Source organism: Hylobates moloch, unplaced genomic scaffold (assembly GCF_009828535.3).
Source record: "Hylobates moloch isolate HMO894 unplaced genomic scaffold, HMol_V3 SCAFFOLD_54, whole genome shotgun sequence".
Lineage (NCBI taxonomy): Eukaryota > Metazoa > Chordata > Mammalia > Primates > Hylobatidae > Hylobates > Hylobates moloch.
In genome coordinates, this window is record NW_026652329.1 from 73866 (window position 1) to 98690 (window position 24825).

The 24825-nt window shown below is 43.1% G+C and overlaps 2 protein-coding genes across 4 annotated transcripts in view; one reads left to right on the forward strand and one right to left on the reverse strand.

The window, feature by feature from the left end:
* The window catches only part of LOC116463700 (N-acetylaspartylglutamate synthase A), a 43625-nt gene extending 25690 nt beyond the window's left edge, over positions 1-17935 (forward strand). Inside the window, exons 4-5 of the mRNA XM_032146912.2 lie at positions 3754-3957; positions 8206-17935. Of these exons, the coding sequence (XP_032002803.1) occupies positions 3754-3957; positions 8206-8696 (695 nt within the window). The 3' untranslated portion in view covers positions 8697-17935. The remainder of the gene's footprint in view (positions 1-3753; positions 3958-8205) is intronic.
* A 5047-nt stretch (positions 17936-22982) lies between these two features.
* LOC116463702 (zinc finger MYND domain-containing protein 12) overlaps positions 22983-24825 on the reverse strand; it is a 32481-nt gene continuing 30638 nt past the window's right edge. For all 3 annotated transcript variants that reach the window (XM_058434814.1, XM_032146917.2, XM_058434815.1), the window contains exon 8: positions 22983-23428. In XM_058434814.1, the coding sequence (XP_058290797.1) occupies positions 23306-23428 (123 nt within the window). In that variant the 3' untranslated portion in view covers positions 22983-23305. The remainder of the gene's footprint in view (positions 23429-24825) is intronic.

Genomic DNA, 24825 nt, shown 5'->3' on the forward strand with positions numbered 1-24825 from the left:
CAAAGTGTAAAATTCACTGGATTTTAGTGTACTCACTGTGTTTTACAACTATTACCACTACTTAATTTCAGAACATTTCCACTACCCCCAAAAGAAGCTTCATACCTAGTAGTAGTTAGTCCCGATTGCCTCTCCCTCAGTCCCTGGCAACCACTGACCTATTATTAATAATACTTTCTGTTACCATAGATTTGCCTGTTTTGGCTATTTTATATGAATGGATTTATACAGTATGTGGACTTTTGTGTCTGGCTTCTTTCACTTAGCATGATATTTTCAAGGTTCATCCATGTTGTAGCAAGTAACACTAGTTTATCTCTTTTTGTGACTTAATAATATGACTGTTGTATGGCTGTATCACATTTTACATTTCCACCAGCAATGTTTGAGGGTTCCAATTTCTCCATATCCTCACCATCACTTGTTATTTGTTATGTATGTATGTATGTATGTATGTATGTATGTATGTTTATTATAGCTATCTAGTGAGTGTGAAATGGTATCTCATGGTGGTTTCGATTTGCATTTACCCAAAGACTAATGATGTTGAACATCTTTTCATGTGCTTGTTGGCAATTTGTGTATCTTCTTTGGAGGAATGTTTTTTCATATCCTTTGCCCACTTTTTAACTGTGTTTTTTGTCTTTTTATTGTCGAATTTGAAGGGTTCTTGTATAATGTAGATTTTTTTTTTTGAGATATGCTCTCACTGGACTGCAATGGTGCAGTCTTGTCTCACTGCAGCCTCTGCATCCTGGGCTCAAAGGATCCTCCTGCCTCAGCCTCCCAAATAGCTGGGACTATAGGCATGTGCCACCATGCCTGGCTGATTTTTGCATTTTTTATAGAGATGAGATTTTGTCATGTTGCCCAGTCCGGTCTCAAACTCCTGGACTCAAGCCATCCACCCACCTCGGCCTCCCAAAATGCTGGGATTACAGGCGTGAGCCACTGCACCCAGCCATATAATGTAGATTCTAAATCCTTATTAGATATATAATAACATGTTTGAACATGTTTTTCCCATTACCATAGGTTGTCTTTTCATTTCTTGATATAGTATCTTTGATGCACTGAAGTTTTTTATTTTGGTAAAATCTAACTTGTCTATTTTTTTTGTTTCCATATGCTTTTGATGTCATTTTGTGCCTGCCTAATCCAAAGCCACACAGATTTACATTTATGTTGCCTTCTAAAAGCTTCATAGTTTCAGCCCTTACCTTTGAGTCTTTGATCCATTTTGAGTTAATTTTTATGTATGGTATGAGGTAGGGGTTCAACTTTATTCTTTTGAATATGGGTATCCAGTTTTCCCAGTACCATTTGTTGAAGAGCCTGTTCATTCCCCCACTAAAAGCTGTTGGAACCCTTGTCAAAAATCAGTTCACCATGTGCATGAAGGTTTATTTCTGGGCTCTCAATTTTATTCTTTTGATACAGTTCTATATGCCAAGCCACACTGTCTTGATTACTGTAACTTTATAGTAAGTTTTGAGATTGGACCCTTTTTCCCTCAAATGGGATTAACCATCCTTGTTATAATGGCTCCCTAGGGCTAGCATGAAGTATAAGTGAAATAATAAAAAATCAAAGTGCTTGGCACTTAGTACATAATTAACCAATCTTACTGCCTTTCTCTCCCTTTTTCCTTCTTGCCTTAAAACTGTAGCTCCTTTATTAACTGCAGACTGACCCCCATATTAGAACTTCTGTATCCGAAACCAAGAAACCCAGTTCCTATCTCTAGGCCCCATCTCTGCTGAAAATCCTACCTAATGTCTGGAGAACCCAGTGCATATACCTGAATCCCAGCCATCTGTTGCCAGAAGCCAGATCTCCAGATCTCCTGGCATCAGATGTGTATCTGCTTACCCCACACTCATTGAAGACAGGAAACACTGATGCTGCATCATCCACACTTGCTGGGGCCTCTCCATTTTCCTCTTGTGAACCCTTGCTGGGCCCTATCCAGCTTCCCTGACACTGACACCCACTGACCTGCACACTGTCCTGTCACCTGCCATGTGGACATCTTCAGATCACGTGGCCGAACTCCTCCAGCTCTGTCAGGTGTCTAGGGTCCAGCCATCTTGGGAATGATTGCATCCTGGTTATAACATGTTTTGGAATTTACTTTTCAGTTTTATGTACCACTAGGGACTGGTTTGTTTGTTTGTTGGTTTGTTTGTTTGTTTGTTTGTTTGTTTTTGAGATGAAGTTTCACTCTTGTTGCCCAGTCTAGAGTCCAATGGCGCAATCTTGGCTCACCACAGCCTCTCTGCCTCCCAGGTTCAAGCGATTCTCCTGGCTCCGCATCCCGAGTAGCTGGGATTATAGGCATGCACCACCATGCCCAGCTAATTTTGTATTTGTAGTAGAGATGGGGTTTCTCCATGTTGGTCAGGCTGGTCTTAAACTCCTGACCTGAGGTGATCTGCCCACCTCAGCCTCCCAAAGTGCTGGGATGTCAGGCGTGAGCCACTGCACCTGGCCTGGGACTGGTCTTTTTATTAGGACTTCAGAAGAGTTGCAGTCCTTGTAAGATGGTGACCCAAAGCTTAGGAAAACCATCTCTTTGTTCCATATTTGCTGAAAAGAATGCTCAGACTGGGCATGCTCATGTCAGATTTGCAGAGCAAACTTATCAGAACCCTTGCTCAGATCTGTTAACCAATATATCAGTGGAAAAGCCGATGTTGGCCGGGCATGGTGACTCACACCTGTAATCCCAGCACTTTGGGAGGCTGAGGCAGGCAGATCACTTGAGACCAGGAGTTCGAGACCAGCCTGGCCAACATGGTGAAACCTCATATCTACTAAAAATACAAAAATTTGCTAGGCAAGCGTGCCTGTAATCCCAGGTACTCCAGAGGCTAAGGCAGGAGAATTGCTTGAAACCGGGAGGTGGAGGTTGCAGTGAGCCAAGATCGCGCCACTGCACTATAGCCTGGGTGACAGAGCAAGACTCTGTCTCAAAAAAAAAAAAAAAAAAAAAAAAGCTAATGCTAAATAATTACAAAAGTGTAGGCAATTTGAACAGAAAATAAAGAATTTAGAATCAAGAAGGAATGCTTTCGGCAGAGATCAATAGAGGCATAGGCCATTCCTTTCAGAATTACATGGGTATAGCCAAATATAATAACTTTATGTCTAAAAGGAAGGATGCCTGTCAGTGGTTCCCTCCTTTGAGCTCCCGCAGAATTATGCATAGACCTCTCTTGATGTTATATCACTCTGTGCTACCTTTTTTTGGAATCTCTCTCCATCTAGACTTGGAATTTCTCTAAAGTATGTTCAATAAATTATGTTCTACAAACATTAATTGGCATCTGCCCTGTGCATCCAGCCCAGTGTTAGGTCTGAGGAATTTTTTAAAAATGAGTTAGATGTGGATCCTGCCTAATCGGCATCCTGGGGGTGATGGGAGATGCTAATTAACTGTTTTGGGGACTGAATTGATTAGATCCTTGGGATTCTATTTTGGCTCTTTCTCTGTGTTTCTGGAATAATCATTAAGTCATTTCAAAAAGAGTGATGGTGGAGGGAGAGGGTATTAGGACCTGAGGAAAGTTAAGGGAAAGTAAGGTTCCGTGGTCATTTGATAAGAAGCAAAAGTCTAGCAGAGAAATAGAAGGGACCAAAGTGAGGCAAGTTCAGAGAGAACTGATGACTTTATGGACAAGGAGGCCAGATGGCAAGTACAGAGTCCAGAGGCTTCTCTAACCCCTGCTCTTGCTCTTTTTCTTCTTAAAGGAAAAGCTGTTTTTCTGGCAAGAGATAAACATCACCTCTCTGACATCTGTCATCTGATCCGCCACGATGTGCCCTACCTGTTCCAGAAGTACGTGAAGGAGTCCCATGGAAAGGACATCCGGGTGGTGGTGGTAGGGGGCCAGGTCATAGGCTCTATGCTTCGCTGCTCCACTGATGGACGGATGCAGAGCAACTGCTCTCTCGGTAAGGTATAAAAGCACAGGGTTTCATTAGGGTATTTGGACCCATTCAGCAAATGTATATCAATCCCTACTGTCTTGTCAGACCCTCTGCTAGACACCAGGATCTCACAGAGGAGAATGAGGAAGAAACTATTTCCTATGGCAGCAAGCAATCCTGGAGGGGAGCGTACAAGTGTAAGCACTGTGGCAGAGGTCAGGCAAGGAGTGTCAGGACATGGAGGACTGAACCCTGTCCTCTAGGTGTTAAGACTTTAAAAGGGAGTGACATGAGGACCGACGTTAGAGAAAAACTCCCATCTGGGTAAAGGATGGAATGACGGCATAAAGTGGGAGGCAGGGAGGTGAGATTTGAAGCTGTTGCAACAGCTCAGGCAAAAAAAATAGTAAGAGTCTAAAGTGATGACAGGAGAAATATCATATTTTCCTTCTATATTTTAATGGAAATGTTTTCCTTTTTGTATGATGCTATTAGAAAGCTATAGTTTATGCTTTGGTCAAATGCATAAACCCATCCCATTAACCCACTGATAAAGTTTGTTTTCTGTTGTACTGAATGGAGATACTCCAAGAGGGATGTAAGTTCTTGTGCCCATCACAGAAAGCTATTGTCAACCTCATTGAATGAGTTTATATGTTGGTAATAGGAAAAAAAATCACAATCACTAGTTATTATTTCCTAAATCACCATATGAGTATACCAAGTCCAGTGACTAATAAAGAGGCTTAGACACTGTCTGGCACTTCTTTCATTGATAGTCATTGAGCATTTCCAGGAACAGATTCTGCGAGGGATGCCGGGAGCGTAGAGATGATGAGAGAGCCCTTGCCCTCGGGTAGCACGTGGTCCCATAAAGAAGACATATGGGCCAGGTGTGGTGGCTTATGCCTGTAATCCCAGCATTTTGGAGGGCCAAGGCAGGAGGATCACTTAAAGCCAGGAGTTTGAGACCAGCCTGGACAATAAAGTGAGACCCCATCTCTGCAAAATTTTTTTTAAAAGTTTGCCAAGTGCAGCAGCACATGCCTGTAGTCCCAGCTGAACTCATGAAGCTGAGGTGAAAGGATCCTTTGAGCCCAGGAGTTTGAGGCTGCAGTGAGCTATGATTCCGCCATAGGACTCCAGCCTGGGCAACAGAGTGAGACCCTATCTCTTAAAAAAAAAATAGGAAGAAGAAGAGGGAATTATAATTGTGATAAAGTGGTGTGTTGGTGTCAAATGCTAGATGCAGGTTGACACACTACTAAGTACCTTACGTGTTATCTCATTTTCTTTTCTTCTTTTTTTTTTTTTTTTTTTTTTTTTGAGACAGTCTTGCTCTATTGCCCAGGCCAGAATGCAGAGGCATGATCCCAGCTCACTGCAACCTCCACCTCCCAGGTTCAAGCAATTCTTATGTCTCAGCCACCCGAGTAATTGGGATTATAGGCGTGTACCACCACACCTGGCTGATTTTTGTGTTTGTTTGTTTATTTATTTATTTGTTTATTATTTATTTTGGAGACAGAGTCTCACTCTGTCGCCCAGGCTGGAGTGCAGTGGCACAATCTCCACTCATTGCAAGCTCTGCCTCCCGGGTTCATGCCATTCTCCTGCCTCAGCCTCCCGAGTAGCTGGGACTACAGGTGCACACCACCATGCCCAACTAATTTTTTGTATTTTTAGTAGAGATGGGGTTTCACTGTGTTAGCCAGGATGGTCTTGATCTCCTGACCTCGTGATCTGCCTGCCTCAGCCTCCTAAAGTGCTGGGATTACAGGCATTTTCATGATCATCATGCTTAGTGCCAAAGTGTTAAACCTTGTGTGTTATCATTTTGACTTTTTTAGTTACCTTACAAAATCCATTCATTCGTAACCAGGTGGCTTTATAATTTATCCATGTTGCCTTTCGTGGTGAGGTGTTTTAAAACTGTTTTATAGCCTTTTTTTAGATACAGTGTCATAGGTGGGAAGGGACATTGTTAAGGTAAAGACACTAGTTATTCGACCTGAGAATACAATTCTTAAATCTTTCCAAGGAGACTAACTGGAGACAAATCTGAAGTCCTAGCTTTTTAGCAAAGTAAGGGGAATCAGTCTCTGTCCTTGGTACAGGATTTTATCTCAGTCCTTTCTATCTCTCTCTCTCTCTTTTTTTTTTTGGTCCATTGAGGCATTTTATTTATAAATATTAGTATCTATTACATCCCTAGAAAAATATCCCAGGATTTTCCCACCTGTGTATTTTATCTTACTTCTTCACAGGCCATGATGGCCGTGATGCCAGCTGAGGTTGTCAGTACAGTGAAACCAAACTGATGGAATGGGAGCAGATTATTCTGCCATTTTTCTGGATCTTCAAATTGCACATCAGACTGGGGCTGTTCACTCCCCACTTGTTTAACCTGCCTGTGAGGTTCACAACAATTTTCCCAGCTCTGTGATCATCAGTGATTTCAGATTTGCCAACGTAACTATGCTTTGTCATCAGTTAGAAACCAGATGATGACTTTGGAGCATGGCCTAATAAGAACCTGGCATTTGCCTCTTTTTGGCTTTGGTGATGCTCTTGAGAGCATCAGCCAGGACACTGATGTGCACCATTCTGTCAGCACAGAAAGATGGAAGAAGGAGCCATCTCTCTTCTTAAAAATCAGTAAGTTGGCCAGGTGTGGTGGCTTACCCCTGTAATCCCAGCACTTTGGGAGGCCAAGGCGGGCAGATCACAAGGTCAAGAGATCGAGATCATCTTGGCCAAGGTGGTGAAACCCGTCTCTACTAAAAATACAAAAATTAGCTGGGCGTGGTGGCATGTGCCTGTAGTTCTGGCTACTCGGGAGGCTGAGGCAGGAGAATCGCTTGAACCCGGGAGGCAGAGGTTGCAGTGAGCTGAGATCGTGCCATTGCACTCCAGCCTAGGCGACAGAGTGAGACTGTGTCTCAAATAAATAAATAAATAAATAAGTTAATTTTATTTCTTCTAATCATGAGAAGAATACATTCTCAGTATAGGAAATTCAGAAAATATGGCCAGGCGCAGTGGCTCACACCTGAAATTCCAGCACTTTGGTAGGCCAAGGCAGGTGGATCACCTGAGGTCAGGAGTTCGAAATTAGCCTGGCCAACATGGTGAAACCCGTGTCTACTAAAAATACAACAATTAGCTGGGTGTAGTGGCGGGCACCTGTAGTCCCATCTACTCAGGAGGCTGAGGCAGGAGGAGAATTGCTTGAACCCAGGAGGCGGAGGTTGCAGTGAGTCAGGATCACACTACTGCACTTCAGCCTAGGTGACAGAGAAAGACTCTCTCAAAAAAAAAAAAAAAAAAAAAAGAAAAAAGAAAATTTGGAAAATACAGCAAAGTCAAATGAAAAAGGTATGTATCATCCCCACCATTTAGAGACAACTACTGTTAATATTTTGGTGTCATTCTTTAGTCTTTTCTTCTGAGAAATCTCTTTTTGCTTAGTTATGGTCATATTGTATGGTCTTTAATCCCCTGTTTTCCCATGTAATTACAAGCTCTCTGTGGGCATTATTTATTTTTGGAACAGGGTTTTACTCTGTCATACAGGCTGGCGTGGAGTGGCATGATCATGGCTCACTGCAGCCTCAAACTCCTGACCTCTAGGGTTCCTCCCACCCCAGCCTCCCAAGTAGCTGGAACTGCAGCTGGGGTAGGGGGAATCCTACAGCAAGCCACCATACCCACCTAGTTTTATTATTATTATTTTTTTTAGAGATGGGGTCTCGCTGTGTTGCCCAGGCTGATCCAAACTCTTGGCCTCAAGCAATCCTCTCACGTCAGCCTCCCAAAGTGCTGGGATTACAGGCGTGAGTCATTGTACCCAGCCGGTATTATTATTAATGGCTGTAAAATACATTGTTTTTCTCTATTGTGAGAGATTTAGATTATAATTTTTCATTTCTTCAATATTTATTATTTATTAAGTGCCCATCATGTACCTGGTTCTATGATTTGTATTTTAAATAATACTGCCATCAATATCTTTGTGCATAAAGCTTTTTTTCCCCATATATAAGATTATTTCCTTGGTAGTAGGATGGCTGAGTCAGAGGAAATCAGCATTTTTAAGACTAGATAAAAAATGGCCGTATTGTTTTCCCAAGGTGTACTGATTTCCATCCAGACCTTTTGTGATTAATCGAGCCTGTCTTTCTGCCCCTTCTGGGCAGATCCCTGTCTCTTCTTTGAAGAGTCATCTGACTTCTCAGTTGTCACCTTTACATCACTGTGCTTTCCCCACAGGTGGCGTGGGCGTCATGTGTCCGCTGACAGAACAAGGCAAGCAGTTGGCTATTCAGGTGTCCAACATCCTAGGCATGGACTTCTGTGGCATTGATCTCCTTATCATGGACGATGGCTCCTTTGTGGTGTGTGAGGCAAACGCTAATGTCGGCTTCCTAGCCTTCGACCAGGCATGCAACTTAGATGTGGGTGGGATCATTGCAGACTATACCATGTCCTTGCTGCCAAATAGGCAGACTGGAAAGATGGCTGTCCTCCCAGGACTGTCGAGTCCGAGGGAGAAGAACGAGCCGGATGGCTGTGCTTCAGCTCAGGGAGTTGCAGAGAGCGTCTATACCATCAACAGTGGGTCTACCTCTAGCGAAAGTGAGCCTGAACTGGTAGAGATCCGGGATTCCTCAGCAAGCACAATGGGGGCCCCACCCTCCATGCTGCCCGAACCTGGCTACAACATTAACAACAGGATTGCTTCTGAATTAAAACTTAAGTGAATTCCTGCTTTTTGGCAGCATTTAAACCAAATCCTACTGCTTCCCTAGTAGTTTTGAGTGAATAAAATCTGGACTAATGTGATTTCATTTGCACAGAAACTAGAAATCCCATCTGGGCACTCAGCATTTTTTCTAACGATGATTTAAGCAAATGGCCTAGCTTTGTGGTTTTTACAAAGACAAATATAAAAACACTCACCAAGAACAACGTCCCGACTGATCAATATGAGACTGATGTCTGCTGTGAGCACGTGGCTATTACGGCTGACTCTAAGGCACTGACTCTGCTGTTGCTTCTGACTTTTAGCAGTAGAACCCATTAGCTCGAAATGGCTCTTGGAATTATGTACTCAAAAGCAACCACGGGATGGAAGCATATGCAGATGAGGTGGAATGTGACTGCGGTAATAGGTTCTTCACTAAGTGTGTGTGTGATGCTTGGAAAATACACAGTTCAAACACTATTAGAGGATCGATCTCTGCTCCCCATCAATCACCATCTTGACCATATTTCTCCGACACTCAGGATATGGTGTTTTAGGGAGCTTCCTCATTAGCATTTTCAATGAAGCACTTTGTAGAAAGTGAGATTGAGCGTTCTTTGACTTCACAGGTTGGCAAATGTCCTGCTTTGTAACTGGGCCTTTCTACAAATTGCTTTGCCACTCTGAATTTATAGACCCTGCTTCAACTAGTGTCAGCTCTAGCAGCTTCTTGCACCTTTGCTGCCTTTGGCCTCAGCTGGAAATGCACTTCAATGAGCTAGCGGCCACTCAGTTTATTTCTTAAGCGTGCACTAGAATCTAACACCATGGACTTTCTTTTTCAATGGACTCTGTTCACTTGTCATCCAGAAGCCAGTGGGTTTTTACCATAGAAAGCTACTTGGAGATCATCATTCTTCCCCTCCTCTACTGAAACTTTGTGTACTGCTTAGCTGTAGGAGGTTTCCTTGTATGAGTGGGTGTTGTAGGTCTGTTGAGTAGATGGGAGCCATTGGAAACACTCCAGTCCCCTTGAAACTCTACTTTGATCTAGGATCCAGACACCTGTCCTTACCCACTTTTCCAAACGGGGAAGACTCAGGTATCAGGAATTACTCATTGCACATTTTGTGGGGGTGGGGGGCTAATGTAGACATGACACCAAGTGCTTTTCATTTTAATTCTCTAAGCAGTAAATGAGATCTTTCCCTTGGGAGAAATCAAGAGATGGAGTTTTCCATTTCTGCTTATATGAAATATGACTGAAAATGAACAAAGCCACCTTTTTAACCAAATACACTAGAACATGTGCACTCAAGAGTTAGCATAACTGGAGTTGTTTTCTTGATGTTGCATGTGCCAAGAACACTTAGGGTTCCCCTTTGGGATTACCTTTGAAGCCATGCAAGGCAAGAGGCCCTGCAACTTTATAGTCAGACCTTGTGTTTTATCCAAGCCCTCCTCCTGCCCACCAAGATAATCCTGAGCTTCATCGCCCATTCTATTTAGCAGACTTATTTTCTAATGCTCTGTAGCTGTTAAAAAAAAAAATCATTCCTCAAAAAATCTACCCTTAAAGGACAAAGATTTACCAACACTGAAGACCCTTACAAGTTGACAGTTTCTAAAGAGGGTTCTAGGAATGTTCTGTGTAAGGTCAGCTTCACTGGAATAAACATACATCTTCCCAAGGTGACTACTTCAAAGGCAACACTACCCATTCGGGTGCAGAAATTACTGTACTTTGCCATAAATGTAAAATGTGTATAAAGTTAAGCTATTGCATTTTTTCGTAACACATTTAAATAGAAATTGGCTTTTAAAGTATTGTAGTTAAAACCAGATCTCACCAAGTAATAGTTGTACAATTGACAAATGTTTGGTGCCACGTAATGGAGATGTCACACTACACAGTTGTAGTTTAAATGCAGTCCAACATAAGGTGCATGCCACTGAACTGTAACCCTAGTAATGTGTCTTGTACAATTGAAAAATAATAGTTCACCTTTATATAGGTTAAGATATGTACCTTATCTTTACCACTCAGGGTGGCTTTAAAAGACGGACAGCTTTAGGTTTGTTCTCACTGGAACTGGTTACACTTTCTGTGCAAACTTAACCAAGTGATGATCGTCTGGAAGCTGCATTCCCTCATTTCCACTGTTTGGTGTGAATCTAGTCTCCCCACTTTATCTAAAAGGAGGCTAGAAGGGCCCCAGCCTGAGCAGAGCAGCTAAAGAGTGCTTCCAGATTCCTTTGCCAAAGGAGGCCCATTTTCCAGCTGTGAGTGACATCTGTAGTCATTGGCTTCATTGCCTGGCACTCGCCCTGTCTAGAAGTGGAGAAAGCTGGATCATAGCTGGACCACAACCAGCCCCAATCCAGGATTTCCCATACCATGCTGGCTGTGGGCTCTGTGAGCCTCAGCCAGGTGGCCAGGCTATACTTGTCACAGCTGGCCACAGGCCTGCTAAAGGAACATGAAGTGCAGAGCCAGAGCCTGGTTCTGGTTCTCCGCTTGAACCGCTGACCTTGTGCAATCACAGGAACTCTGTGTCTCCATGTTTCATTCAGACAGAGAAAATGCCTCATTTGTTTACCTCTTTGAGGCTGAAGTGAGACCGGTGCATGTAAATTAATGGTAGTAGAGCACCTCCCACATCTGATTTTATAACAGTTTCCCATCACTCCTTAAAGAAAAAGGCCAGGCCGGGCATGGTGGCTCACGCCTGTAATCTCAGCACTTTGGGAGGCTGAGGCGGGCGGATCACGAGGTCAGGAGATCGAAACCATCCTGGCTCACACAGTGAACAAAAAATTAGTCGGGCATGGTGGCGGGCACCTGTAGTCCCAGCTACTTGGGAGGCTAAGGCAGGAGAATGGCGTGAACCTGGAGGAGGAGTTTGCAGTCAGCGGAGATCGTGCCACTGCACTCCAGCCTGGGTGACAGCAAGACTCCGTCTCAAAAAAAAAAAAAAAAAAAGCCATACGTTCTTGGCATTAGCACACCAAACAGTGGTAGGGACCCCGAGAAAGGAATGCAGCTTTTCAGAGGCCTCACTTCCAGCCAGGGAAACTTAAGACCTGAAAGGAATAAGGCGCTTTGTGTATTCAAACAGCCTTCTGGATGTATCGTATATAACCTGAAACTCTCCACTCTTGTATACCAACTGACGAAGTCTTCCTTATGTAACATAGATTGCAGTGTCTGTATATGGTCTTCCCATTATCTGGTAGTAGCATCTTGAAACTGGTCAAAACTTGAATGCCAATAGCTCAGTCACTCAGAATATACGATTCTGCACTTGGGAAAAATGTCTTCATGCTGTTTTTCTGATCGGGTATGGGGTTGCCAGAATGAGGATTTGGGGCTTTAGGTCTTTAGGATCTCAGAAACAATATAAGTAGATCATAAGCCACTAGTGTCACAATTGCAGGCCCATTGCTTCCAGCTAAAAGGAGATTCCATGACCCTGGGGGCCAGGAGAGGAGGAAAGGGAAAAGGGAAAGGTCTGGAATAGTTTTGTGAAAGAAATAAAAAATTGGGATCATTTGGAATTCTAGTAGGAAGGAGGAAAAAATGGCCCTTCTGTGGGCTGTTTTAATGAAAGAATCATGAATATGTATTGATCTGAGGTAGATGTCTTTGAAGCTGTTCTGCATAAAGATAATGAGATGCATGGATTTCCATCCACCCTGGAGAAGTGGGGGAGATGTGCTTCCTCCCTTCTTTAAATCCTGAGGAATGCTGGTCTTGAGAACACTGAATGCAAATTTGAGGAAGATGTAAGCAGCTGGCTGGGGAGTTTTAGGACCACCCAAATAAAAGCTGACCCTCCCAGAGGCTAATGAACTGGAATACTGTGTGCAGGCATGGCCTTAGCAGGTCAGTTGAAGGAGTCAGGTCAGAGAATAAATCCAACCTTAGTCAAGTCACTACAGTTTAATACTTTCCTTTGCAACTGGAGGTAAGCCTGTTTGCCATTAGTCTGAGTGGATGTCTTGGGAAGGCCCCTGAAAATAGCCATATTTGTCACTGTCCCTAAAGTGAATGTTCATAGATCTGGGACTATTTGTGACTCTACCTCTGAGACTCAAGGTCAGTACAGATTGTTACTTTAAAATGTTACTTGGAAGATGATTCTTCTAAGGGATACACTGTTTTAATCTTTTCCTAAAACTAAATCATGCCTCTATTCCAGGTCTACGGCTAGACTGCAGCCCTCCCTCCTCACACCACAGGGCTGAATGTGAAAACTTTCTTCTCTTAAGCCTTTCCATTTCCTTCTCCAGGTACAGTTCCTGTGCCAATATGCACCATCTCAAGCCTTGTGCTGGCATTCCAACCTGGTTTGGTAATTTTGCTGTGAGGTTCATGTTCTCTGGGGCTCCAGGGCAACACTAAGAAAGTCGCTTATGAGCCCCATTTGAGACCATGGAAATAGCATTTTGGAGACCAGTCTAGTCCCCCATTTTATAAATAGGGAATCTTAGTTCCAGAGGCCATGGTCACTTGCCAGTCAATAGCAAGGCTGGACTCAGGCAATCTGATTCCTCATCCACTTTGGCATACTGCCGGAGGAAGCTCCGTCCCTCCTTGGAATCTAGCACGTGCTCCCATCCTGGGCCTACCCTCCACCTCCTCCGCTTCTGATGAGCCTCTGTTCTGGATCAACACGGTGTTGATGTGCCAGCTGTCAAGGGTTCAGCACTTGGATGGCTTCTAGGTGAGAGCGCCAAAGGCATGTATATTTCCATGATGCAAGCTGGCTCATGGCCTGCACCGTCTTTAGACCAGCCAAGACCATTTAACTCTACCCAGCCAAGACCATTTAACTCTGCCCCACACTTTCAGGAAGAAAGCCCATGCCAAGCTAACTGAAAGCTTATTTGGCTCCAATTCGGCTGATGTTCCCTCACTGCGGAATGTCCTGGAACCCAAGGGTTTGCAGCTCCTAAACCTATTGCATTAGGCACACCCAAGAAGAAATCCTGTTTGATGCACATGCTCCAGTTTCAATCAGCAACAAGGTCAAAAGTTTCCCCCCACTTTCTGTTCCACAGGAAGTCCCCCTTGCAGCCAGACATTAGGCACAGATTCATCCCTATTGTAACCCAAATGTCAGCTGAGGGCTCCCTGCCTCTTGACATCCAGAGAGGTCTGATAACTGGGCTCTGTTTCTGAACCTCTAGATTTCTGTGATTTCTCAGACTTATATTTTTGCAGCCACTGCTGACTCCACACTTCTGCTACCTCATTTTAAATAGCGTCTTATCCCTGCAATGCATCAGCTGAGACATGAAGCTCAGTTCCCTCGCCCATTTCCACATAGCAAAATTCAAGCAAGTGAGTGTGTGTGCCTGCGTGTGTCTCAGTGACGTAGGAAGGAATGGCAGATGCTACAACAGTGCAGACTCGGCACCCCATTTATAGAATGTTCTTTTTATATACTATGGAGGAATCTCCACTCACCTTCCACTCCACATGGTCCCTGTCTCTTGTCCTTGGGACAGAGCAGATCCATTTGTATTCTCACATACAACCGGATGGATAGCCATTCCTTTTCTTAATTTGATTCCTGCCAACACCCTTACCGTCATGACTTCACATTTTACCATGGGTGGCTTATTAAAAGCATTTTCCTGGACAAAGACCGTACCCTCCTCAAGGGGAATTCGACCCACCTCTTAAGATGATGCATTTTTTATTTCCACTACACAAGCCAGGCATCTCAATGACCATATTCAGCACTCGTTGTCAGGGGCACACCCTGTGGAAGGCAGCGTGGGCTAATGTGAATGGTACTAGTCTGAGTCTGATCCAGTTCAAATCCAGGTAACTTAAAGCTTGTGTGACCCAGGGATGCTTTACTTCAACTTGTTAAACCTTAATTTTGCCACCTATAAATGTGATAAATAAACAAACTTGAATGTGTCGCACTTAACCACATGCCTGGCTTTCCATAAGTTCCTTTCCTCTTGCTTCCCCCACTGTGAGCAACACAAGCATCGCCTTCTTGAGATCATGGCTCAGTGCCAAGGGATAAAAGCTGGCAGACAGCAGCTTTACAGCTGGGAAAAAGAGCTGCTGGGGGCAGGGCTGGCAGCAGCTCAAGCATGCTGTGGTTCAGGCTAATGACTGGAAGGTCCCATCCATCCTTTAGATTTTATGACGCTATGTGCAAGATCTAGCGAACGTATTTGGCTAAGAAAAATCCTGGAGGAGAGACTGCCTCAGACAACTGGGAGGCTGGAAAGCCGACCTGGAAAGCATCCTGACCTTGGATGATTTAGCACCTGGGTTTTTTGGCGCTTCCTGTATTAGGTTTGCTGGCTTCGCATCAAATGGAAGGAGGTGGTGCCAGGGACGTGAATTAAACCTGTCAAATGGAGGGTGAGGGGAGTGCAGAAGGCTGGGGGGAGGAGGGGCTGTGTGGGGAACTCTGATAGTCTGACAGCACCATCTGGACTTGGCAGGGATGACAGCCCTGAGATCAGATGGAACTAACCAATAAAGCCGCTAAAATTCTGCTGTCCTGGGCCTATCCGGAGTGGGACTCCCATAATCTCCTATTTAGAAGGAACACTGATCTGTAAGGGGAGAGCTGGGGCCCTTATCCATTCTACAGAGCTAATAAAGGTCACTGTGGAGGCAGGACTAGGCAGATGCCCTGTTTGCTTAGTCCCACCTTGAGGTCCCGAGTTCCAGTGGTGTGCTGAAGTGGTTTGCACTGGCCCATGAGAGTGGATTGTTCAATTTTCAGGAATTTTGTAAGCTGGTTGGTAAACACAGCCACAGTGACCATTAGAGATTATATTAACCTACAATTAAGTAAAGTATGTTAAAAACAGTAATAAATACTCAAAACTCATCACTTCCTAATTATTTTACTATTATCTATGTTCTTGAGGATACTGACATCTATTGTATTGGTATGGTGTGCTACCATATAATGGCGTGCCATTGCACATCTCTTCCCAACCTGACCATTCAGTGACATCACATCGGTAGCTGGAGAACTGGCCCTATTGAGAGTACTTACACCACAGAGATTGGCAAACACTCTATATCAAGACCCCCCCTCCCCAAGAGCTGGTTGTTAAACACTTGTCAGCACACCACTGCTGCTGGGTGACAGAGAGAAGAAATTGATACACATGAGCACTGAAACATCTTAGTTCCAGGAAGGTAGCATTTGTGTTGTATTTCGCAGAAGCAAGTGTCCTAGTGTAATGTGCACAAGTGGCATGAAGTTTAACACCTAAAAGACTGCTTCTCTGCTTGTTCTGTGTAACTTCTGTGGTTTTAACACTTGAGAAAGATGTTTACTTTGCTACTAAACTTATTGGAGTGTTTGTGAAGTTCACTGTCACCTGTGGGCAGTAGTTCAGCTAAATTCCCTCCAGGAAAGTGGACTGTAGTTTTTCCTGCCTAACTGGCAAAATGAAAATGTGCTGAAAAGAATACATCTTAACTAGGCACCAAAATAGCTCATTTCCAAGTGGTTTATATAGCAATAACAGTGTTAACTTCTCCAACAGAGAAGAAATCATTTATAAATGATTGTTTTGCTGTTTTTGCTTTTTATTAAAATTATTACTATGGAACAGAATGCTTTGTTTGCCTTTGTCCCCAAAATTCTGTGCCTTTTGGTGGTTCTTGTAAGAATCACATGCTGAATCTACATTTTATTATTTTCATATCATAAAATGAGGAAAAGGCTTCACAGAAGAAACTTTACCCTATTCACTTGCACACCAGCTGCATTCTGAAAAACTATAATTTTCCTTTCAAACGCAGACTGCCGTCTGAATTGTAATACTGCCAGCTCTCAACTGTCAAGATGATGGAGGAAAATACTAATGCAGATGGCGTGAGCTTGTCACGGGCCTGCTCAGCGTGCTCTCCTGGGCTGACATTTGAATTAAGATTCAAATAGCAAGTGAGAGCTGAAAGCTGTTTAAAATGGCTGTGTGGTGCAGTAAGGGGTCTCAGGGGATTGAAAGAATCTGTGTACTCACCAGAAGAACTCTGACAGGTCAGGCAGGGCCCTCAGGACTTGTGTTTGCCTGACATTTCAAGAGGCTTCCTGGGAGAAGCAGTGATAAGACCCTGGGGGACTAACAGTCAAAACAAGGCTCAAGACCCTTGAACTAAGGCTATTCCCCAGCTTCTGAGGGTCAGGGAGTCCAAACTGAGGTCAGAGCATCAGAGGGATAGTGCCTGATTGCTGCAGCCGAGGGTGATTTGGGGTATGACATTATGTACCATTCATATTGTCCTTGAACCCAAACACTGGGGAATGTGGCCTATGTTTCTTTCTTCTTCTCTTACATGAAAATCGTCAAACTACACAAAAGTGGAGAGAATAGTAAACTCCCCAGAAAAGGACGTTTCCATTTGCCTTTACCACATATAAAAAGATTAGCAATAATCCCTTGATACCATCTAATTCCCAGTGCATATTCAAATTCCCCCATTGTCTCAAAGAGAACTGCATTTAGCTCCATGGTAGACCAGCATATTTGGTGGGAAAGGTAGTACTTTGGAAAGGTTGCTGATGGCTTCCCTACCCTCTTGACAGTGGCTCTGGCAGAAACCATGGTGCAGGGGCACAGGTGGAGAGATGTTCAGGCTGGCTGCCAATGCCTTTCCAAGTTGTGGGATCTTGGGATTTTCTCTCCTCGAAGAATAAGCCTGTGATATTTCCCCTTCTACTTCCCAGAGTCACATGGTGTCCCTCTAGGACTCTCCCAGCTTCATGCTGCTGGCACCCACTTGTCTATCACGCTGGTATCCGCTGCTTTTCCTGCAGCTGCTGCTTTCACTAATGGCACTTCTTAAATCTGGTGAGAGGCTTCTCTCAAAAATGATCGCTCTTCCACTAACCTTAGGTCTACTGTACTCTCGGTGAATCACAGCTCTTTAGAGCTCCCCAAGGGCCTAAGCATCTTTTGTTAGAAAATTCTGGCTGAAATTCTCATGAGATGGGTCAGGGAACCTTGGAGTGGCAGCACTTGTGTCACATCTAAAGGCACTCCTCTGACTAAAGAGAAGTGGCAGCTGAGCACACTGCCTGCCCAGGGATTTTCTTCTGCTCTAAAGGACATTATTAAGACAATTGATCTGTACTGTATTGCCTGATAGTATCATATCAATGTCAATTTCCTCATTTTGGTGATTGTTCTAATAAGAATATGTAAGAATGTGTCCTTGTTTTTAGAAAATACACATTAAATATCAAGGGATAGAGGGACATCATGTCTGCAATTTACTTTCAAATGGCTCAGAAAATAATGGGTTTCTAGAGAGAGAAAATAAAGCAAATATGGTAAGACGTTAACATTTGGGAGATCTGGGCGAAAGGTATTATAGGAATTCTTTGCGTGAGTAGGCTGAATAAGTCTGAAATTACCTCAGCCTCCTGTGCTGGGTTCACCTCTTCTCCATTAAATGTTTCCTCCGGCGTTTCCTTAGGCTTTCTTCTATTCCTTAGCTGCGGGTTTCATCCCTACATGATCTCCATTGGCTTGGTATTAATTACCATGTACGTGATACTTTCAAATTTATCTCTGAACCCAGGCTTCTTTTCTTTTCTTTTTCTTTTTTTTTGTTTGTTTTTTTGAGACAGAGTCTAACTCTGTTGCCCAGGCTGGAGTGCAGTGGCATAATCTCAGCTCACTGCAGCCTCCACCTCCAAGGTTCAAGCAATTCTCCTGCCTCAGCCCCCCAAGTAGCTGGGACTACAGGCGCCCGCCATGATGCCCGGCTAATTTTTTTGTATTTTTAGTAGAAACAGGGTTTCACCGTGTTAGCCAGGATGGTCTCGATCTCCTGACCGCATGATCCACCCGCCTCAGCCTCCCAAAGTGCTGGGATTACAGGCGTGAGCCACTGCGTCCGGCCAAGTAAACCACATTTTGTAGAGCTGTTCACAACTGAGATGATTTCCTGCATCAATAAATCATATATAAAAATGAAATACATTTTCATTGAAGAGTAAAAAAAAATTAGGGCAAAATAACATTTTCGAATTAATGAAAGAAAGAAAATCTGAGAATTTGCCATCTTTAGGCCCTCACTATAGGAAATACTGAAATATTTATCAGTAATGTGAGCCGAGATGGAAGATGTGAAAAGAAGGAACATGATGACTTTACAAAATAATTATGACATGAGTTTAAGGTATATTTGAAATAGATAATAAGAAGGTATAAGTTAGCGGGAGGTAAATATAGTTAAAAGATTCTAAAGACCTTCTATTGTCAGGGATGAGGGTTTCCCAAATGACTTTAAATTTTGATAAGTAAGGAACAAATGCTTGGATTTCTGGGGCAATCACTAAAAGAACAGAAACACAGAATATAAACTACAACCTCGCAGAGTGGAAGAAATGGAAGGAGAAAAAATATGTAATCAATCCAAAAGAAAGAAAAGGAAAAAATAGAACATGCAGAACAAATAGAAGGCATAAAATAAGATCATAGATTTAAACTCCAACAACTTTTAAAAACCCAAATCATTTAGTGTGTAAACAAAATGTAAATGGACTAAATGATTCTTTAAGAATGACAGATATAAAAACATCTAATCATATTATTTTTACAAGAGATGCATCACAAACATTATGAGCTGGGCCCAGCGGTGCCTGCCCCAATTCCACTACCCAGGGGGCTGGGGCAGAAGGATCTCTTGACCCCAGGAGTTCAAATCCAGCCTGCAAAACATAGTGAGAACCCCTCTAAGGATATAGATTGTTTGGTAGTATAGGAGACATATAGATTGTTTGGAAGAAATATCAAGAGTTTCAGTCAGAGTTTAGTCAGGAAAACAGAAACCTCCCTAGGCATTTTGAATAAAGAAGTTTATTTAATACAGAGAATTAGAGGCATACACAATCTTTGAAGTAGCTGGGAGATCAAGATCGGGGGCAAAGGGCAGCAAGCTGCTTCCACAGGAAATCTGCATCCAGGAAAACAACAGTGGATGACTCGCAGGAAGGTAAATGGTTGCTCCTTACGCAGCTTCCAAATTTTGAGCAGTTGGCCCTCATTGACAGAATGTTATCCATAAAAGGAGAGGGATACTGAGAACTATAGCTCTAAGCTTCCCCTTAGAAGCAGAGGTAAATGATGAAGGGAATGGTGATGATGCCTAGCTGATAACAAGCAATCCAGCCCCAAAGGAAGTGAATGCAGCTACATTAATATGAGACCAAAATAAACTCTAAGGCCCAAAACGTTATTAGAGATAAACAGAATCACACTTCATAATACAAAAAAATTCCATTCACTAGGAAATATAATATTTAAATGTGTAGACACCCAATAACAAAGCCTCAAAAAACATAAAGCAAAAACAGGCCAGGCGCAGTGGCTCACGCCTGTAATCCCAGCACTTTGGGAAGCCGAGGCAGGTGGATCACGAGGTCAGGCATTCAAGACCAGCCTGGCCAAGATAGTCTCTACTAAAAATACAAAAATTAGCCGAGCATGGTGGCACATACCTGTAATTCCAGCTACTTGGGAGGCTGAGGCAGGAGAATCACTTGAACCCAGGTGGCAGAGGTTGCAGTGAGCCAAGATCGCACCACTCCACTCTAGGCTGGGCGATAGAGTGAGACTCTGTCTCAAAAAAAAAAAAATATATATATATATATATAAAATACATATATATACACACACACATATATATTATATATGTGTATATATATAAAGCAAAAACTAACAGGGCTACAAGGAGAAATAGATAAATCCACAATGTTAGTGGACAGATTTTATACCTTTCTTAGAAATGAACAAAAAGTCAGCAAAAATATGCAAGAATTGAAAATATGAATAAACTTGACTTAAGGGGCACTGCTCCCAATAACTTCATTATTTTCTAGCACACACAGAACACTTAAAATATTGACCACATTCTATAAAGAACATTTCTAAAAATCAAAATTATATACAGTATGTTCTAGGACCTCAATAAAGCTAGAAATCAATAGCAAAGAGGTTGTTTTAGGACTTCTCTTTTGGAAATTAAGAGTCATATTTCTAAGTGACTCATGAGTCATAAAAAATAAGAAACATTTAGAAAAATAAAATACTGCATTTTAAAAATATATGGGATCAGCTAAAGCAGTATATACAGTAAAATTTATAGCCTTAAATGCATATGTTAGAAAAGAAGAAAAACTGAAAATTAAATTACTAAGTGTGGAAAAAAAAGCAGAAAATTATGGTCTACAGCCAAGAAGTAAATCAGTCAATAGAAACAATAAATTGGCTGGGCGTGGTGGCTCACACCTGTAATCCCAGCACTTTGGGAGACCGAGGCGAGCAGATCACGAGGTCAGGAGATCAAGACCATCCTGGCTAACACGGTGAAACCCCATCTCTGCTAAAAAAAAATACCAAAAATTAGCCGGGTGTGGTGGTGGGTGCCTGTAGTCCCAGCTACTCAGGAGGCTGAGGCAGGAGAATGGCGTGAACCTGGGAGGCGGAGCTTGCAGTGAGCCGAGATCACGCCACTGCACTCCAGCCTGGGCGACAGAGCGAGACTGCATCTCAAAAATAAATAAATAAATAAATAAAAATAAAAATAAAAAATAGAAACAATAAATTTAAACAATAACTTTATAAATTTATTCAATGCAGAAGCGTTAATGAACAGGAATTCAGGGAGGATAAGACAGGAGTAAGAAGGCAGAAAGAGGCCAAGGAATAAAGAACAGAGTGAGAGTCTAGTAAAACGGACTTTTTAGAATGTTTTTAGAATAGGTAAGTTCTAATATTTTCTTTTAAATTATCTGCTGAAGAGTTGTTGATCCTCCTCCTTAACCCTCCAGTCTTCATTAAGAGTCTATTTGAAAGAGCTGACTCATATTTGGGGTTACGGGTTAAGAGATAAGAAGAAGGGGCTCTGTCTTTAAAGAGAAGAAGAAAGTGCTACACAATGTTGACTGGAGAATGAGAATTCATCTGAGGCTGAAAATTAGATCAAGAGATGGCTGAAAGACAAGTAAGCCCCTGGGACTTCATAGCCATCATGGAGAAGCATAAGAATGCCCAGAAGTGGCCGGGCGCGGTGGCTCACACTTGTAATCCCAGCACTTTGGGAGGCCGAGGCGGGCGGATCACGAGGTCAGGAGATCGAGACCACGGTGAAACCCCGTCTCTACTAAAAAAAAATACAAAAAATTAGCCGGGCGTGGTGGCGGGCGCCTGTAGTCCCAGCTACTCGGAGAGGCTGAGGCAGGAGAATGGCGTGAACCCGGGAGGCGGAGCTTGCAGTGAGCCGAGATTGCGCCACTGCACTCCAGCCTGGGCGACAGAGCGAGACTCCGTCTCAAAAAAAAAAAAAAAGAATGCCCAGAAGTATGGAAGGAGGGGGCATGGGAGCGGGGGGGGTGGTGGGGGTGGTTTCCAGCTGATTTTACCTGAAGGGGAAGGGTGACCCATCTGACTTATTTTTATTATATGTGTCTGAGTGAATTAATTTACAGTGAGGAACATAAAACTCTCTGACAGGTTCTTGACCTGCATATCTTCTCCCTGGGTGCAGATCTACTCACGAAGCAAAATGCTGCTTGGCAAGTCTGGAGAGGAACTAAAGGAGAAAAAAAAGGATACGCTAAATTACCAGAGTCATCAAGATGGGATGAGCTGATACAGCTGTGGCCACATCTGGGCCATTTTACAATAGTAATGGATGAGGCTATGGGGAGATCAAGGTCACAAACTAATGATGTGAGAGAGCTGGAATTTGAGCTCAGGCATGTCTGAGTCCAAGGCTCACCCTCTGTCCTCTCCCTCACAGGGGATCTTTCAGAGTGCCTCTCCCCTACACTGTGTAGATGGCCCACGTCTGCTTCAAATTATTGTCTGAGATAAGAAAGACACCACCCTGGAATGGCATCTCAGTCAATCCATACTGAAGCTCCTTGACAGGCCCAGGGGCCTACTCTGGCACAGAAAGACCTTATGTCTCATTTATGCCTGTATTTTGCTATTTGTTTTCTATGTGTCTCATGTCCTTTTTGTTCCTCTATCTCACCTTTTCTTTAAGTGGATATTTTCTAGCATACCATTGTAATCCCTTTGTTGATTTTTAACTATTTTTAGAGTTATTTTCTTAGTGATTGCTCTATTATAATGGGTACTTTATCACAGTCTACCTCAGATTAACGCTAAGTTAATTCCAGCATAGAATTAAGAACAGAGAAACTTTGTTCCAATATAGCGTTATTCCCTACCCCCTCCTTTACCCCTCCTTTAGCAAAAGTGTATGAAACATGCATCGTTGGGAGACTTCTGGGAAATGACAAACTATTTGTAGTTTAATTACAAATACCGTATTAGTGATCTGACTACATATTACTCAGTCATACAAAGTCACGATAAATCAAGTACAAAGGTCATGACAAACACAGTTTTTAGTGATTTCTATGCCTAAAGCTTTATATTCCCTTAATATGCTGTGTAAGAAAAAAATAACAGCTATGTGTGCAATTCCAGGGGAAGAGGGTGGAAACTTCGGCAGTCTACAGTACCTCAAAGCAGTTGTGCAAGGCTGGAATATATTAGATCTTCAGTAGCCCCTGGAATAACCCTTGATGCAGAGCTCATGGGTCACTAAGTAATGGGATGGTCTTCAGTTGAAATGAGACTCAGTAACTCTTGAATGGTGCTTTGCTCATGGACATCAAGCTGCTGTTCTTTGGCTAGACTGAGGGCCCTCATGCCATATTCCTGTGCCTGAAATAGAATTGCAGTGACAAAAGGAAGTTGTCACAGGAAAGCACAACACTGGGAAGCCCCATCTGTGCTCAACTCCAGAAACATGATAGAGAACTCACCACCTTTTCACACCACCCACTGAGCTCTTGTTGATAAACCTGTAAACACACTGGGCCCTTACAGCTAGCCACATGTGCGCTGGGAGGGGCAGCAGGGCACCAGAAAAAAAACCCCCCTGACTTGACGAACTAAGTACAAACTAAGTATACCTTCTTAACAAAGTGAGATCTTTGTAGGACCTTAATCAGGCCCTAGAGGCCATCACTGGAAGGCATAGAGGTGACAGGTGACACAAGTAAATTACTACATCCTAAGATGTAGGACCTTAATCAGGCCATACAAAGATGGCCCTAGAGGCCATCACGGAAGACATAGAGGTGACAGGTGACACAAGTAAATTACTACTCTGGGGTGGTCCTGGGGACCATGTGGCCCAGAGTTTTGACTTGGAAAGAGGCTCTCCTTTCTTCCTCCCTTCTTCTCTTCCTTCCTTCCTTCCTATAAATTGTTATTGAATGGTTACCATGTTCCAGGTCCTGTGAGTATAGGCAGAAATTCCTATTCTCATGGAACTTACAGTGTAGTAGGGGAGAAAGACAATAAAGAAGACAAATAAGTAAAACACGATAATCTCTTAAATAGGGATAAGTGCTAAGGAAAAAAATAAAGCATGAAAGGGGATAGGAAGCATTAGAGGTAGTAGTGGGCGTCTGCAGTTTTAGACAGGGAGAGCAGGGAACGCTTCACTGAAAAGAAAACAGCTGAGTCAAGTGAAGGCCTGAAGGAAGTGAGGTGCCAGTCTTGATGGATAGATAGATGTGTCCCTTTTGTCTAAGGCCTCTTGTAGATCTAACATGCCCTGGGGTAATGACTTCCTTGAGTATACAGTGGAAAATTGGACATTGCACCATAGAAATGAGGTTTTGTCCAATGTAAATTTGAAAGTTCAGTGGAAATATTTTCCTATTCCTCACCTATTCCTACCCCTATCCCAGACAGGGTTAGTGCCCTGTGCACTGTGCTCCCACAGTGCTCTGGGCTTCACTGTCACACTCTATTATAACCTATGAGCTCCTCCAGGCCTAGTATACTGCAGGTGCTTAGTAAAAGTTAGCTGAAGAAAGAAGAGAAGGAGGAGGGAGGAAAGGAGTCTTAAATTTTCCCATTTCACCCACACAAAAAGGCCTCCCTCCAACCACCCTCCTCTCTCTCCCCCTGTCTTCTTCTTCTTCTTTTCTTTCTTCTTCTTCTTTTCTTTCTTCCTCTTCCTCTTCTTCTTCTTCTTCTTCTTCTTCTTCTTCTCCTCCTCCTCCTCCTCCTCCTCCTCCTCCTCCTCCTCCTCCTCCTCTTCTTCT